The 13,597-nt window shown below is 41.0% G+C and overlaps 1 protein-coding gene across 7 annotated transcripts in view; it reads right to left on the bottom strand.

The window, feature by feature from the left end:
* The window catches only part of galnt13 (UDP-N-acetyl-alpha-D-galactosamine:polypeptide N-acetylgalactosaminyltransferase 13), a 406,679-nt gene that overhangs the window by 100,647 nt on the left and 292,435 nt on the right, over positions 1-13,597 (bottom strand). For all 7 annotated transcript variants that reach the window (XM_048533834.2, XM_048533835.2, XM_048533836.2 and 4 more), the window contains one exon: positions 1,401-1,535. In XM_048533834.2, the coding sequence (XP_048389791.2) occupies positions 1,401-1,535 (135 nt within the window). The remainder of the gene's footprint in view (positions 1-1,400; positions 1,536-13,597) is intronic.

The raw sequence follows: 13,597 nt of genomic DNA, 5'->3' as shown, positions 1-13,597 counted from the left end.
GAATTGTTTTATGGTAGGATCCTGTAAGAATTTGTGTGCTATTCAAAAAGGTAGAGATGGAAATTTTGGAAATTGAAGTCTGACATGAGATTTGAACACACAGACAGCCCAAAGATCATGAAGCAAGGAAGGGTCTTTTTATCCTACTGGCACCGGGTCATTACAAACAGGAAGAGTGGTTAAGGATACACAACAAGCAGTACATACAGAATGAAGCCTGTAAATTACACTGGGCTGAGGATTGCTCTGAGATAGTAAGAACTGCTGATGCTGGAGTCTGAGATGACAGCATGGAGCTGGAGGAACACAGCAGGCCAGGCGGCATCAGAGGCGCAGGAAAGCTGACGTTTCAGGTCAGGACCTTTCTTCAGAAATGATGCTGTCTGGCCTGCTGGGTTCCTCCTTCTTCATGCTGTTATCTCAGACTCCAGCATCTGCAGTTCATAATATCTCTGAGCGAGTTACTTCCCGACTGCAAAGCCCATTTCTGAAGAAGGGTCCCAGCCTGAAAAGGCAGCATTCCTGTCCCTCTGATGCTGCCTGGCCTGATGAGGATTGCTCTGTCTTTTCTTTTCAATTTCATATATTTTTCTAATCAACCTGTTCAGAGATGTTATTACACACCTCTGGAGCAGGTGGGATTTGAACATGGAACTCCCAGTCCAGGGATAGGGACATTTCTACTGCACCAGAAGCAGCCACCTCTGTATATATTTATTTTTTTAAACCCAGCAAGAATCTGTTTGACTACTCCAGCTGCCCTCCAGCATCAGGACTACTTGCTGGATGTCACAGTAAACTGCTCTGTGCCCTCCATCATTGTTGTCACCTGCTGAACCTTTTAGTAAAAAAAATCAAAACAGGAATACCCAGGCTGAGTAGAATAATTTTGGTGGATATAGGAAGTTTCAACTTAACATAGAAAGGAGAAGTGAGCCTGCTGGAGAGTTGGAAGTTGCTTTGGACATGCTACATATCTGGAAGGGTATTACAAGGGGATCGCAGAATCTATCTCAACTATGTTTGTTAATTGATGCAAAAGTGACTTCTTTATTTTGGTCTATTAGTTGCAAGTTAACTAGCATTTGGTCTATCTTGATTTTATAGTCTGTTACAGTAAAAATCTTGAAACACGAAACTTTGACGTTCAATTCTTTCCATCCATTGCTGGGGCATTCATAACATCCAAAATGCTACTGGTGTCTTTGGAGATTATTGCAAATGCAGATTAAAGAATACACAGTAATAAAAAAAAGCAATAATTTGAACAGAATATTTATACTCCACTAAGGAAGAAATTTTCTCTGCAAATTTTGCATCACCAAATTTTAAACAGTTTCATGAAGTATGGATCTCTGAACTTGCTTTGTAAATCAAGATTAAGTAAGCATCAAGCAAACCTGTACATCATATTCCCACAGTTGGTTCCCCCTCATGTGATGACACTTCAACATGACGACTGGACCATTTAGTCTAGACACATCCAGGCATAGATCATCTGTCCTGATCTCTTTTTCTGCTGTATAGGAGAACACCTGGAGGGAGGAAAAAAAAATTACGAAATTATGCTGAACTCACGTGGCATTTCAACTTTATATCACAAACAAATCTCCTTCTGTGATTCAATTAACTTAAAGTCTTCACTATTCACTTGAATAAAGATGACATTTTGGACACCATGGCAAATTTGGGAAAAATACCTTCAAGGTACTACAAGATGCAATTTAGATAAAAATTCTTTGCTTCTTCTCCCATAGTGAATTTAATGAAACATATATGCTTTATACTCAGAAATTATTCAATAAATTATGCTTTCCATTTATAAGTAACATAAATATCTCATCAACATAGTAGGGACTTATAGTAGAGAATTATTGAAGCATGCCATTTTCATCATGTCTAATTTATTTTTCAAGTCTCTGAGAGAAATTCGTTCCCAATTTTATGAGCAAAGACTTCTGAGGCAATTCCTTGTGTCTTAATATGTCTAAGGCATGCAGCCTGTAGTAATTAAGGGAACCTTTCAGGCATTAACATTTTCACAATCTAAACCATATTTAAAGGACCTCTAAATGGCTAATAATCACCAAGGTTTAATCTGTCTCTGAATCTCATTGGTTGCTGCGGTTCATGAGAAACTTTACACACAGGGAGCACTGGCTATGAGATTATAGGACGTTAATTTAAGCAGTTTAAGACCAAAAACTTCGGCATTGTATGCCTGTGATATCTTGACCAGTACTGTTCATGCCAAGAAGCACCCGGATGGAGAACCACTCATTGTTTATTGTTGTTTTGTTTCTCAATTTAGGTTGCTAATGGTAGCTCGATAAGTATGTCAAGAGAAACCTTAAACAGGCTTTTGGACACTTGAACAGGTTTCTGAGTATCCTAATATACATTTAATGAGCCTTCCAGAAAATATGTCATTGCCCAATGGAAGTGACGTTGGGCCTGCACTGTTCAGTTTCTTAGTGCAACTGATGACCTAGCCTGTAGTCCTTAAAGGAAGGCTACCACCAAGAACGTAAGTTAGTTTTTAAAAATGAAATTCCAAATTAAGGCATCTGTGGCGTTGGAAGTGTCAAGAGCCCTCTTTGTACCTAATTCCACAGGAGTCATAAGGACACTGTTAATAGTGTTTGGTCCAATCCATGCTGTCCCCCTTCTTCCCAGTACAGACTCTGAAACGGATTTCTACTCTATACGTCACTCTGCATGCAAACTGCCTGGGAACGTATCAGCAGCTTTCCAAAATTTTTTACATATAATGTCAGAGGATCCAGTATCAATTAGATTTCAGTCCTGTTTCATTTCCTGACCCCAGATCATGTTAATATCTACTGCAACAATTTAGAATACAACTTAAGTAGTTACTGTATTTTGTTTTTTTAAAAGATAGAAACTCTTATAATCGCATTTTTTCAACAAATTGCAAATGTAGTTACTTCAACGTTAAAACTACTGATATTATGCAATGTTACCTATTACTAGCTACAAGTGTATTTATTCTGACATGATATTAAGGCTTTAGTAAACGGACATAACCATTGTCTGCTTCTAATTTAGTTTTGTTATGCTACTGGCCCAGATTTGTGACATAAAAGTAACCATACTGTTTTTCTTTGTTAGAATATCACAAGATGATACACAATACAATGCGAAAACTAAACACGACTAATATGATCTTAGATTCTTCTGTTTCTCATGTGCTGTACATGCATTATGCACAAACAAAACTCAAACCAAAAATGACAATATTTTAGTGTCTCTTCCATTGTTTTGACCATAGCATTTTAAAAAGTGCCAAAATTCCACTTTCAATGGGAGCAAATAAAGAGTACTTGACCTGTTGAGGGTGACAGCAGCAACTTTGAAGAGGAGAAAAATCAACTCATGTACTCACAGTGTAGCTGAAAGTAAGCTAGGTATTCAGAGTCGTTTGTACCAAAACAGACACTTCAGTCCATGCTGACAAACTAAACTAGTCCCACATCCCTCCAAACATTTGATATTCATGTATTTATCTATATGCCTTCTAATCAAAGAACAAAGAAAATTACAGCACAGGAACAGGCCCTTTGGCCCTTCAAGCCTGTGCTGATCGAGATCCTCCGTCTAAACCTGTCACCTATTTTCTAAGATAATAAAATGTGAGGCTGGATGAACACAGCAGGCCAAGCAGCATCTCAGGAGCACAAAAGCTGACGTTTCGGGCCTAGACCCTTCATCAGAGAGGGGGATGGGGGGAGGGAACTGGAATAAATAGGGAGAGAGGGGGAGGCGGACCGAAGATGGAGAGTAAAGAAGATAGGTGGAGAGGGTGTAGGTGGGGAGGTAGGGAGGGGATAGGTCAGTCCAGGGAAGACGGACAGGTCAAGGAGGTGGGATGAGGTTAGTAGGTAGCTGGGGGTGCGGCTTGGGGTGGGAGGAAGGGATGGGTGAGAGGAAGAACCGGTTAGGGAGGCAGAGACAGGTTGGACTGGTTTTGGGATGCAGTGGGTGGGGGGGAAGAGCTGGGCTGGTTGTGTGGTGCAGTGGGGGGAGGGGATGAACTGGGCTGGTTGAGGGATGCAGTGGGGGAAGGGGAGATTTTGAAACTGGTGAAGTCCACATTGATACCATATGGCTGCAGGGTTCCCAGGCGGAATATGAGTTGCTGTTCCTGCAACCTTCGGGTGGCATCATTGTGGCAGTGCAGGAGGCCCATGATGGACATGTCATCAAGAGAATGGGAGGGGGAGTGGAAATGGTTTGCGACTGGGAGGTGCAGTTGTTTGTTGCAGCACCTACCTATTTTCTAAGGGTTTGTATCCCTTTGATCCCTGCCCATCCATGTACCTGCTCAGATACATCTTAAAAGACACTATTGTGTCTGCATCTACCACCTCCGCTGGCAATGTGTTCCAGGCACCCACCACCCTCTGTGTAAAGAACTTTCCACGCATATCTCCCTTAAACTTTCCTCCTCTCACTGTGAACTCATGACCCCTAGTAACTGAGTCTCCCACTCTGGGAAAAAGCTTTTTGCTATCCACCCTGTCTATACCTCTCATGATTTTGTAGACCTCAATCAGGTCCCCCCTCAATCTCCGTCTTTCTAATGAAAATAATTCTAATCTACTCAACCTTTCTTCATAGCTAGCACCCTCCATACCAGGCAACATCCTGGTGAACCTCCTCTGCACCCTCTCCAAAGCATCCACATCCTTTTGGTAATGTGGCGACCAGAACTGTCCGCAGTACTCTAAATGTGGCCGAACAAAAGTCTTAATCCCCATGGAAGATCATGGCTATCCTAAGAGATAAAAAACAGAATGATTTTCTCGTGTTCCTTCTTCCTGTTGCCCATTTGCAAAAGATATCAAGTGACATTTGTTTTACGTACATCAACCACATAATGGAAAACAGCCCTCTCTACTTGTACTGAGCTGCATTAGGTGGGGTATGGCCTCAGATCCAGTGATAATAGAATCTAGTGCCTGATAAGAAATAGAAGTGAGTATTACATGCTCCATTATCAGCCACAATGTTTCCAACTGACCAGTATTAAAATAAAGATAAAATGTGTATGTTGTACGCTGAAAGACGCCCTATGATTCATTCAAGAGGCTTAGTAATTTTAACAAAAGCCTTGTACTCATGAATAATTATACCAGTCCTCTCAAGAATCTCACTCAAAAATGTGCATAATCAAATTGATCTTGTCTGACATTTCAGTTCAGCCTAAAAAGGTAAATTTACCTTTTTAATTGATTCAAAGTATTCTCATCAAGACTGTAAGCAAATCTTAATGTCACTGCTCCCAGAATGTTACTCAGAAAAGCATTGAGTCTCAAGATAACTGGATACCTGCAGGAAAACTATACCAAGTAAAATTAAAACTGCATGTACTTCCATGAAGTTATATATTTAGGCATATATTCATTGTGATCGTAACAAGAGATCAAATAAATAAGCTGTATCGTATCCAGATTCTTTTAGAACGTTAACTTGGTATACCCCAAGGAACACTGTGGCCCCGATATGAAAAGTGGTATGCATGCATTTATTACACTAATCCATATCTCATTTGAATATTGGAAAGTGCAAGAGAGATTAAAAATAAACTTTCTTGCGCCAAACAAAACTGCATTCTCATTCTTGCAAAAGGAATAAGGAGGTCAGTCGGGAAAGATGGAACTAATTCGGAGGGCAATAGGAGAAAATCTATGTTGAATGTTAAAAAGTACATGGAAAAGACCAGTGGGACAAACAGAAAGTATGGAGATAATCAATAAAATACAAGCTCTTATGTAAATCCATGCATTTTACAAACTAAAACAAGCAAACAAATTAATCTTCAATTGTACATAGATAGAATTGGAAATTAGTTGAGTTATACAAAACTAGTATAGAATTTTAGGAAGACTATACTTGGTGTACTGTGATTCGTAGAATGACTACAGTGTGGAAGCAGGCCATTCGATCCATCAAGTTCACACCAACCCTCGAAAGAGCAGCCCACCCAGATCCACACCCCTACCCTATCCCCGTAATCCTGCATGTCCCATGGCTAATCCATGTCCCCTACACATCCCTGGATGCTATGGGCAAATTAGCATGGCCAATCCCCCTTACTTGTATACATGTGGGCTGTTAGAGCAAACCAGAGCACCTGAAGGAAACCCATGCAGATACGGGGAGAACATGCCAATTCCATGTGGACAGCCGCATAAGGCTGGCATCAAACCTGGGTCCTTGGTGCTGACAGGCAGCAGTGCTAACTACTGAGCCACCATATTGCCCAACACTGAACAGTGCTGGTTCCCACATATGGAAAAGGGTACTCCCGCACTGATTTCACAATCTAGGGAGTTCTGGAGGATCACAACTCAATGTCTCTGCAATTATCTCTAAGCAAAGGTTAGGGTTAGGTTCTACCTGCCCCCACCGGTACAAAGGATGGGCCTGGCCTTGTTGCTGCAGAACACTCCAAACAGCTGGACCGTTATGTCAGATTCTAATATGTGAATTTCTTGATATACAAATATTGTACAGGACTACTTCCATACCTGTCCATAAATTTTCTTTATGAATAAAGTACATTTTTGCAAAAAAACGACTCTATCCAATGGGATAGACTCTATGCTGAGAAAATGGTTCGGAGAGACTGGGCATGCACCAAACCTACAGAAAAGCATTTTGCCAAAGCAAGGAAGCTACTGGGCAGATGGGAGCACCACTCCTTCTCCACTGCAGGTAAAAACCTGGTCACCAGGTACAAGATACCCTCAGTATTGTATGTGGCATAGGTCTAGATATTCCCTGACCCTGTGCCATGCAGTCACCCGAGATATCTTCCACTTCATCTGGAGATCAAAGATGACCATGTTGGCAGGGACACCCTGTACAAAGCTCTCGATAAGTCGGAGGAAGAACATAGTCAATGCCACCCTCATCCTGATGGTCATCATTGTGTGCAGCTGCATCAACCTATGTGTAGACCCTTGGCATATAAACACCAAGTGTCATTATATACTGAGGTTCTACCTGTCCCTGGTGTAACAACGAAAATGCTCCAAGTAGTTGAACTGTTCCATATTACCTGTCCTCATGAAAAAAATTGCGATAGAAAACATCTTTGACCACAAGTCCATGAGACAGTGGTCAGCATGTAGCATCCTTGAGACCCTGCAAGACAAAGAGAGGGTTGATTCTGTTGCTTCTTAAGAACGCCTCATCACTAGAGCTTTTCAACAAGCACCAAGACCTAGCTTGGCTGGTGATGGGAAGGTCTGTTTCCTGGGTTACACAGCGAGACAAACATTGAGTGTGCACAGAAGACCAGGAAAGACGCTTTTTGGTCTGCCCAAAACTTGTTGGTCTTCCATTGTAAAGAGTTGACCTCAAATGAGTGTTGCAGACTGGCACATTCCCAGATTAAGGTCTGCACATTGACGGATACGCAAAAGTGCGAGGCAGCTGCTATCATGGCACATTAGGGACAGACCACCATCTAAGGCCTTTCTGCCAAAGTGCTACAAAGGTCTGTCCCATTATCAGAATGACTCGTTTCCTCAAAATCTATATAAATATTTTCCTACATGGGTAGGAAATGCGTTTGTTTGCTTGCAACTACAGAAATGTCAAAAGCCAATTTTTGTTCTTTTCTTAATCCACAAAGACTTTACAAAACTGCTTTAGTACCTTCTGTTTGAACATAAAGATAATTTGTTCAAGAATAAAACAGTTTGTTTTTCCAGTAAAAATCTCTTAACTTATAGACAATTAATAAATGAAGTATACATTCAAAACTAAAAGACAGTTTTTTTAAAAATCCTACTGAGAGGGCATTCAGCCCAGCAGATTAGAAGATGAAAATCACCTAGAATGATACAGAAACGTTTAGCTCCCTGCAAACACGGTGCAAACTCGGCCCTTTCCTCTACAATAAAGATTTGGGTTGGCAGGGGGACATGATAGAGGTCTTCAAGGTTTTATAAGGTTTTAATTGGTTAGGCAGAGAAGATGAAGTAAAGCCAGAAATAAAAATAAAACAGCCACTAATAGAAATGTCTTCACATTGAGAGTGAGTAGAATTTAGCCCCCACTGCCAGAGGGAATAGTTCAACCATCTGCCACAGTTACAATTAAAGGGCAGTTTACTGAGCACTTGGCGGGGAAAGGAGTGAACAGATATGTTGATGAATAGGAATCAAGAAATGTCGGTGGAGGCTCATGTGGAATACAAAACTTGCATCAATTTGTTGGGCTGAGTGTGGTCTAAGTATGGTTTTAATAGAGATTGTTATACAGATAGTGAGTATATAAATTGCTTTTGATCTTACAAAAATCAAATTCTAACATTCTAGGGAGAAAACATAACTGCAGGTCACTTAGTGTAGTAGCAGTAGTAAGCAAAAACATTAGGGATATGACAACAGCGCTTCAAAAACCAAATTATGGTTAGTTTCACAATAGAAAAATAATTGTATTATCAAATCATCAACTTGCGTAATTGATTTTAATACCCGGAACTTCTACGGACTAAAATGGTTTGAAAAAAGGATAAACACTGACTTAAAAATGGTCACAGTAATTACCTGATCACAGGCTGAGCCAAGATTCATTGAGCCAAGCTATTAATAAAAAGAACCAGTCTGAACTGAATTTAAGGTTTAAATCCAATTCATATGAAGCCAGTTAATCAGACCTATATCACCTGTTTGATTTGCATCTTTATGTGAAATTAGGAGCAAATTAACTCACATGTTGGAATATGTACTGAAAACAAATGAGAAATTCAGAATGTTAAATTTATAAAACATTTCCTGTAATTATTCAGCTTGAAAGCCAGGAACTCAGACATTGGGATACAAACACCAGCTCGACATCAAGGAGCTGTTTTTGACATAACGACAGGATTTGTGACTAGAACAAATTGGAGAAATTTCTCCTTCCCTTTTGCTTCTCAAAGGACGAAGCACCTGGTGATCATGCAAACTGGAGGGATACTTCCAAATGATGAGTAATCAAAGATATCTGCATTTTGGCTGCTGCTGCTGATCTGTGAATGTGATCTAACTAACTGTGAATAGAGGTGAAAACCTAATAAGTCAAGAAAATTTGAAGGATTTCACATTGCATGTGTCATATTTTTTCCTTCCATACTCATGTGAATTGAAAACGGAAATGGAAAATGGCTGATGTTACCCATGGAGAAGGTGTACTTGGATTTTTTTTTCCTCTGAGTGCATGGGCTCTCTCACAAGGAACTCCAACCAATGGGTGGGACCCATATTATGTACATCACATCCAGCCAATAACTACTTTAGGGTTCTAAGAGGAGTTGGAAAACAGCAACAAGATTGCATAAAGCGAGGAGCAGAACAGTATAATTTTATTTTTCAAACGTAGACTCAAAACAAGCCTTAGCAGCCAAGTCACCATTGTGGGGAGTGGAATTTCCTTTAAATGCCAGCCTGCAAATGCTACTAGCTAGGAGGGCATTTAAGTCTGTCTACAGCATTGTCCCTCATCAGCCCCCTCCCCTCCTGGAGAGGCTGTTTGCACTCCAGTGCAGTCACCTGCTACCTCCAGGGATCTGGAGGCCTTTAGAAAATCCCAAGTACAAACAGTTCAAGTGACAGTTGTGTGCAGAAAACAGTGCGAGGACAGGATAGAACCAGGAAACTGACATGGTGGCCTGTGGGGTGAAATTTGACATCATTCACCTCGAGCCCCATTACTGACAGAGCTGTAGACACTCAAATATTCACAAAATAAGGGCAAAAGCAGCTCATTCCACAGGTCACAGAGAGGGCAATGCATGCAGCTGGCAGCTTATTGGAAAATAATAGGTGCACGGCCTGCAATTTATTTGTCCATTGATTTCAACTTGAAAGAAAATTACAATCGGCTGTGTTTGACATGTGTGGCAAACAGAAATCACATGGTGTATGTTACTGATGTATTCTGATGGCACTCAATTCAAAGCTAGCTGACTCGCTGATTAGATTAAGCGAATATAACTTGTTTTCATGATTACACATGCAAACGATTAGCATTTTAAGAATTATTTGTTTGCTGCAGAGATTTTATTGATATTTCAATGTGCTTGCTAAACAAATATCAGGCTTCTAATTTGTAAGTATTACGTATAAGGAATACTTGACCGAAAATATATTATAAATAAAAGAAAATAAACCTGTACAAAATACTCTCAGTATGTATTTTACAGTATTATGATACCTATAAATTAGCAACTACTCAGTTACTCCAGTTAGTAGGGATAAGGGAGTCTTTTTCAGGATGGAAGCCAGTGGAGATCCATAGAGATTAGTGCTGGCACCACAGCTATTCATATTATACATTAACAATCTGGTCAAAGGAACCAAAGACAAGTTTTCAGATGACACACAGACAGGTGGAAGAGTGGGTAGTATTGAGGAAGTGGTGGGGGTGAGGGGTGCTGCAGAAAGACTTGGAGAGGCTAGGCAAGTAGGCAAAGAAGTGCCAGATGGAGTACAACATGGTAAAGTATGAGGTCAGAGACAACAAACTGTAGAGCATGATGAACACAGCAGGCCAAGCAGCATCAGAGGAACAGAAAAACTGATGTTTCAGGTCTAGACCCTTCTTCAGAAGCCCTTCTTTTCTTATCATATCTGCTTCTACAACCTCCCCTGGTAGCACATTCCAGGCACTTACTGGCTCCTGTGTTTACAAAATAACCTTTCTTGCACATCTCCTTTAAACTCACCCCGTCTTACTTTAGACTGATGCCTCATATCATTTGACGTTTCCATACCAGGAAGCAATTTCGACTATCCCCCCTATCCATGGCCCGAATCATCATTGGCACAGACCGAAGTAGGCCCGAAACATCAGCCTTCCTGCTCCTCTGATGCTGCTTGGCCTGCTGTGTTCATCCAGCTCTACACCTTGTTGTCTCAGATTCTTCAGCATTGACTGTTCCTACTATCCCTGTAACAAAGTATGAGATTATACATTTTGTTCGGAAGAATACAGGCACAGACTATTTTCCAAACGTGGAAAGGTTTTGGAAATCTGAAGCACAAAGGAACTTGTGAGTTCTAGTTCAGGGTTCCCTTAAAGTAAATATGTAGGCTCTGTTGGCAATTTAAGGCAGCAAATTCAAAGTCAGTATTCATTTTAAGAGGGCTAGAAAACAAGCGCAGGCATGTACAGCTAAGGCTGTATAACACTCTAGTCAGACCGCATTTGGAATTTTGTAAGCAGTTTGGGCCCCTTATCTAAGGATGGATGCGCTGGCATTGGAGGGGGTCCACAGGAGGTTCACAAGAATGCTCCCAAGGATGAACAGCTTGTCATATTGCAGTTGAGGACTTCGGGTTTCTATTATTTGGAGTTTACAAGGATGAGGAGGGGGGTGATCTGATTGGAACTTACAGCATAATGAAAGGCCTGGATACAGTGGACAAGCAGATGATGTTCCCATTAGGAGGAGAGACTGGGGCATGCTGATACAGCCTCAGGGTGAAGGGACATGCGATGAGGAGGAATTTCTTCAATTCTGGAACTCTTGGCTGCAGACTGCGTTGGAGATCAAGTCATTGAGTGTATTTAAGACAGTGATATATAGATAGATTCTTGATTATTAACAGGGTCAGAAATTACAGGGAGAAGGCAGGAGAATATCAACCATACTCAAATGGTCTGATCCCGCTCCTATATCTTATTGCCTTATAGGTCCAGTGAGCTCCTGACCTCATTACAGTCTTGGTTAAAAATATGGACAAAATTGCTGACTTCCAGAGGTGAGGTGTGAGTGACAGCCCTTGACAACAAGGCTGAATTGACTAAGTGTGGTATCACTGAACCTAGCAAAACTGGAATCAGTAGGAATCAAGGGGCAAAAGCTCTCTGCTGTTTAAACCCATACCTAATACAAAAGGTAGATGGTTGTGCTTACTGGAGGTCAGTCATCTCAGCTCCAGAACATCACTACAGGAGTTCTTCAGGCTCGTGCGCTAAGCCCAAACATCTTCAGTTGCTTCATCCATGAACTTTCCCCCTTCATGAGGTCAGAAATGAGGGAGTTCAGCGATTATTGCACGATGTTCAGCTCTATTTGCATATCCTCCAATACAGACATAGTTCACGACCAAATGCAAAAAAGCTTGGACATGATCCAGACTTGGAGTGACAAGTGGCAAGTCATATCGGTACCGCATAGAGCCAGGCAATGACCATCTCCAACGAGAGAATCTGTCGACCCCTTGACCTTCAATGGAGTTACCATTGCTAATTCCCCACCATCTGTATCCTGCCAATTAACACTGAGCAGAATTTGAACAGGACTAACCATGCAAATACTGTGATATACAAGTCAGAAGCTAAGAGCTCTAGAGTGAGCAACTCCCCTCCTGACTCCTCCAGATCCACTATCTACAAGGCACAAGTGTAATGGAATCTCCTCATTCACCAGGAGTGCAACTTCAACTACATTCAAGAAGCTCAACACCTTTGAGAACAAAGCAACCTGATTATTCACATCATGTCCACCAACATTCAATCACTCCATCACCAAAGGCTTGTAGAAGTAGTGTGAAACAGATACAAGATGCACTTGAGAAATTAATCCATATTTTCAGACAGCAGATTCCAAGTCACTTGTCACGCTGGTTTGGAAATATATTGCCGTTCCTATAGTGTTGCTGAGTCAAAATTCTGGAACTCCCTCCCAAAAAGTACTGTGGATTTACCAAATAGACTGCAGCAGCTCAAGAAGACAGCTCACCTGCACCTCCCCAAGGCAATAAAGGCATGCCAAGGGCAATGAATATTGGAACAAAAACAAAGTTGTTGGAAAAGCTCAGCAGGTTTGGCAGCATCTGTGAAGAAAAAAAAAAATCAGTCGAAAAAAAAATTTTCGAGCCCAGTGACCCTTCCTCAGAACTGCAATGAATACTGGCCTAGGCCGTGAAGCAAACATCCAATTATTGAATTTTTTTTAAAAATCTTTTAATTTTCTACTGTATTCCATAGTAGCTTCTATGTGGTTTTATACTTTATGTTTTAAAGTCAGTTGTATGCGGATCATAATATTCTGTTAAGAAGTGGTCAATGGGATAGAGGGTAATGTAGCAACAAAAACAGAAGTTGCTGGAAAAGCTCAGCATATCAGGCAACATCAGTGAAGAAAAATCAGTTAACGGTTTGGTCTGGTGACTCTTCCTCAGAACAATAGCATGTTGCACTCAAAATTGATGCAATGACAGGAAGCCAAGGCTAGTAACAGGCCAATGTTTTTGCAAGTGTACAGTGCTGTGTTTTAGGCCTAAATAAACTTAAAAAAACTGCAGATGCTGGATAGCAGAAACAAAACAAATTGCTGGAAAAGCTCAGGTAGGTCTGGCAGCATCTGTGAAGAAAAATTAGAGTCAATGTTTCAGGTCCAGTGACCCTTCACCTTAGGATGGTGGATGCCTGGAATTTGATGCCCAATTTGGTGGTTTAAGCAAAAACCTTCAATTAATTCAAGAGGAATGTGGATCTACTCCTGACGTGCTGCAACCTGCAAAACCATGAACTAGGAGTTCAAAGTGTGACATGATGAGTTTAATCGCCC

The sequence above is a fragment of the Stegostoma tigrinum genome, chromosome 7 (assembly GCF_030684315.1).
Source record: "Stegostoma tigrinum isolate sSteTig4 chromosome 7, sSteTig4.hap1, whole genome shotgun sequence".
Classification (NCBI taxonomy): domain Eukaryota; kingdom Metazoa; phylum Chordata; class Chondrichthyes; order Orectolobiformes; family Stegostomatidae; genus Stegostoma; species Stegostoma tigrinum.
The sequence above is the reverse complement of the archived record's forward strand: the minus strand, read 5'-3'. Positions and strand labels throughout refer to the sequence as shown.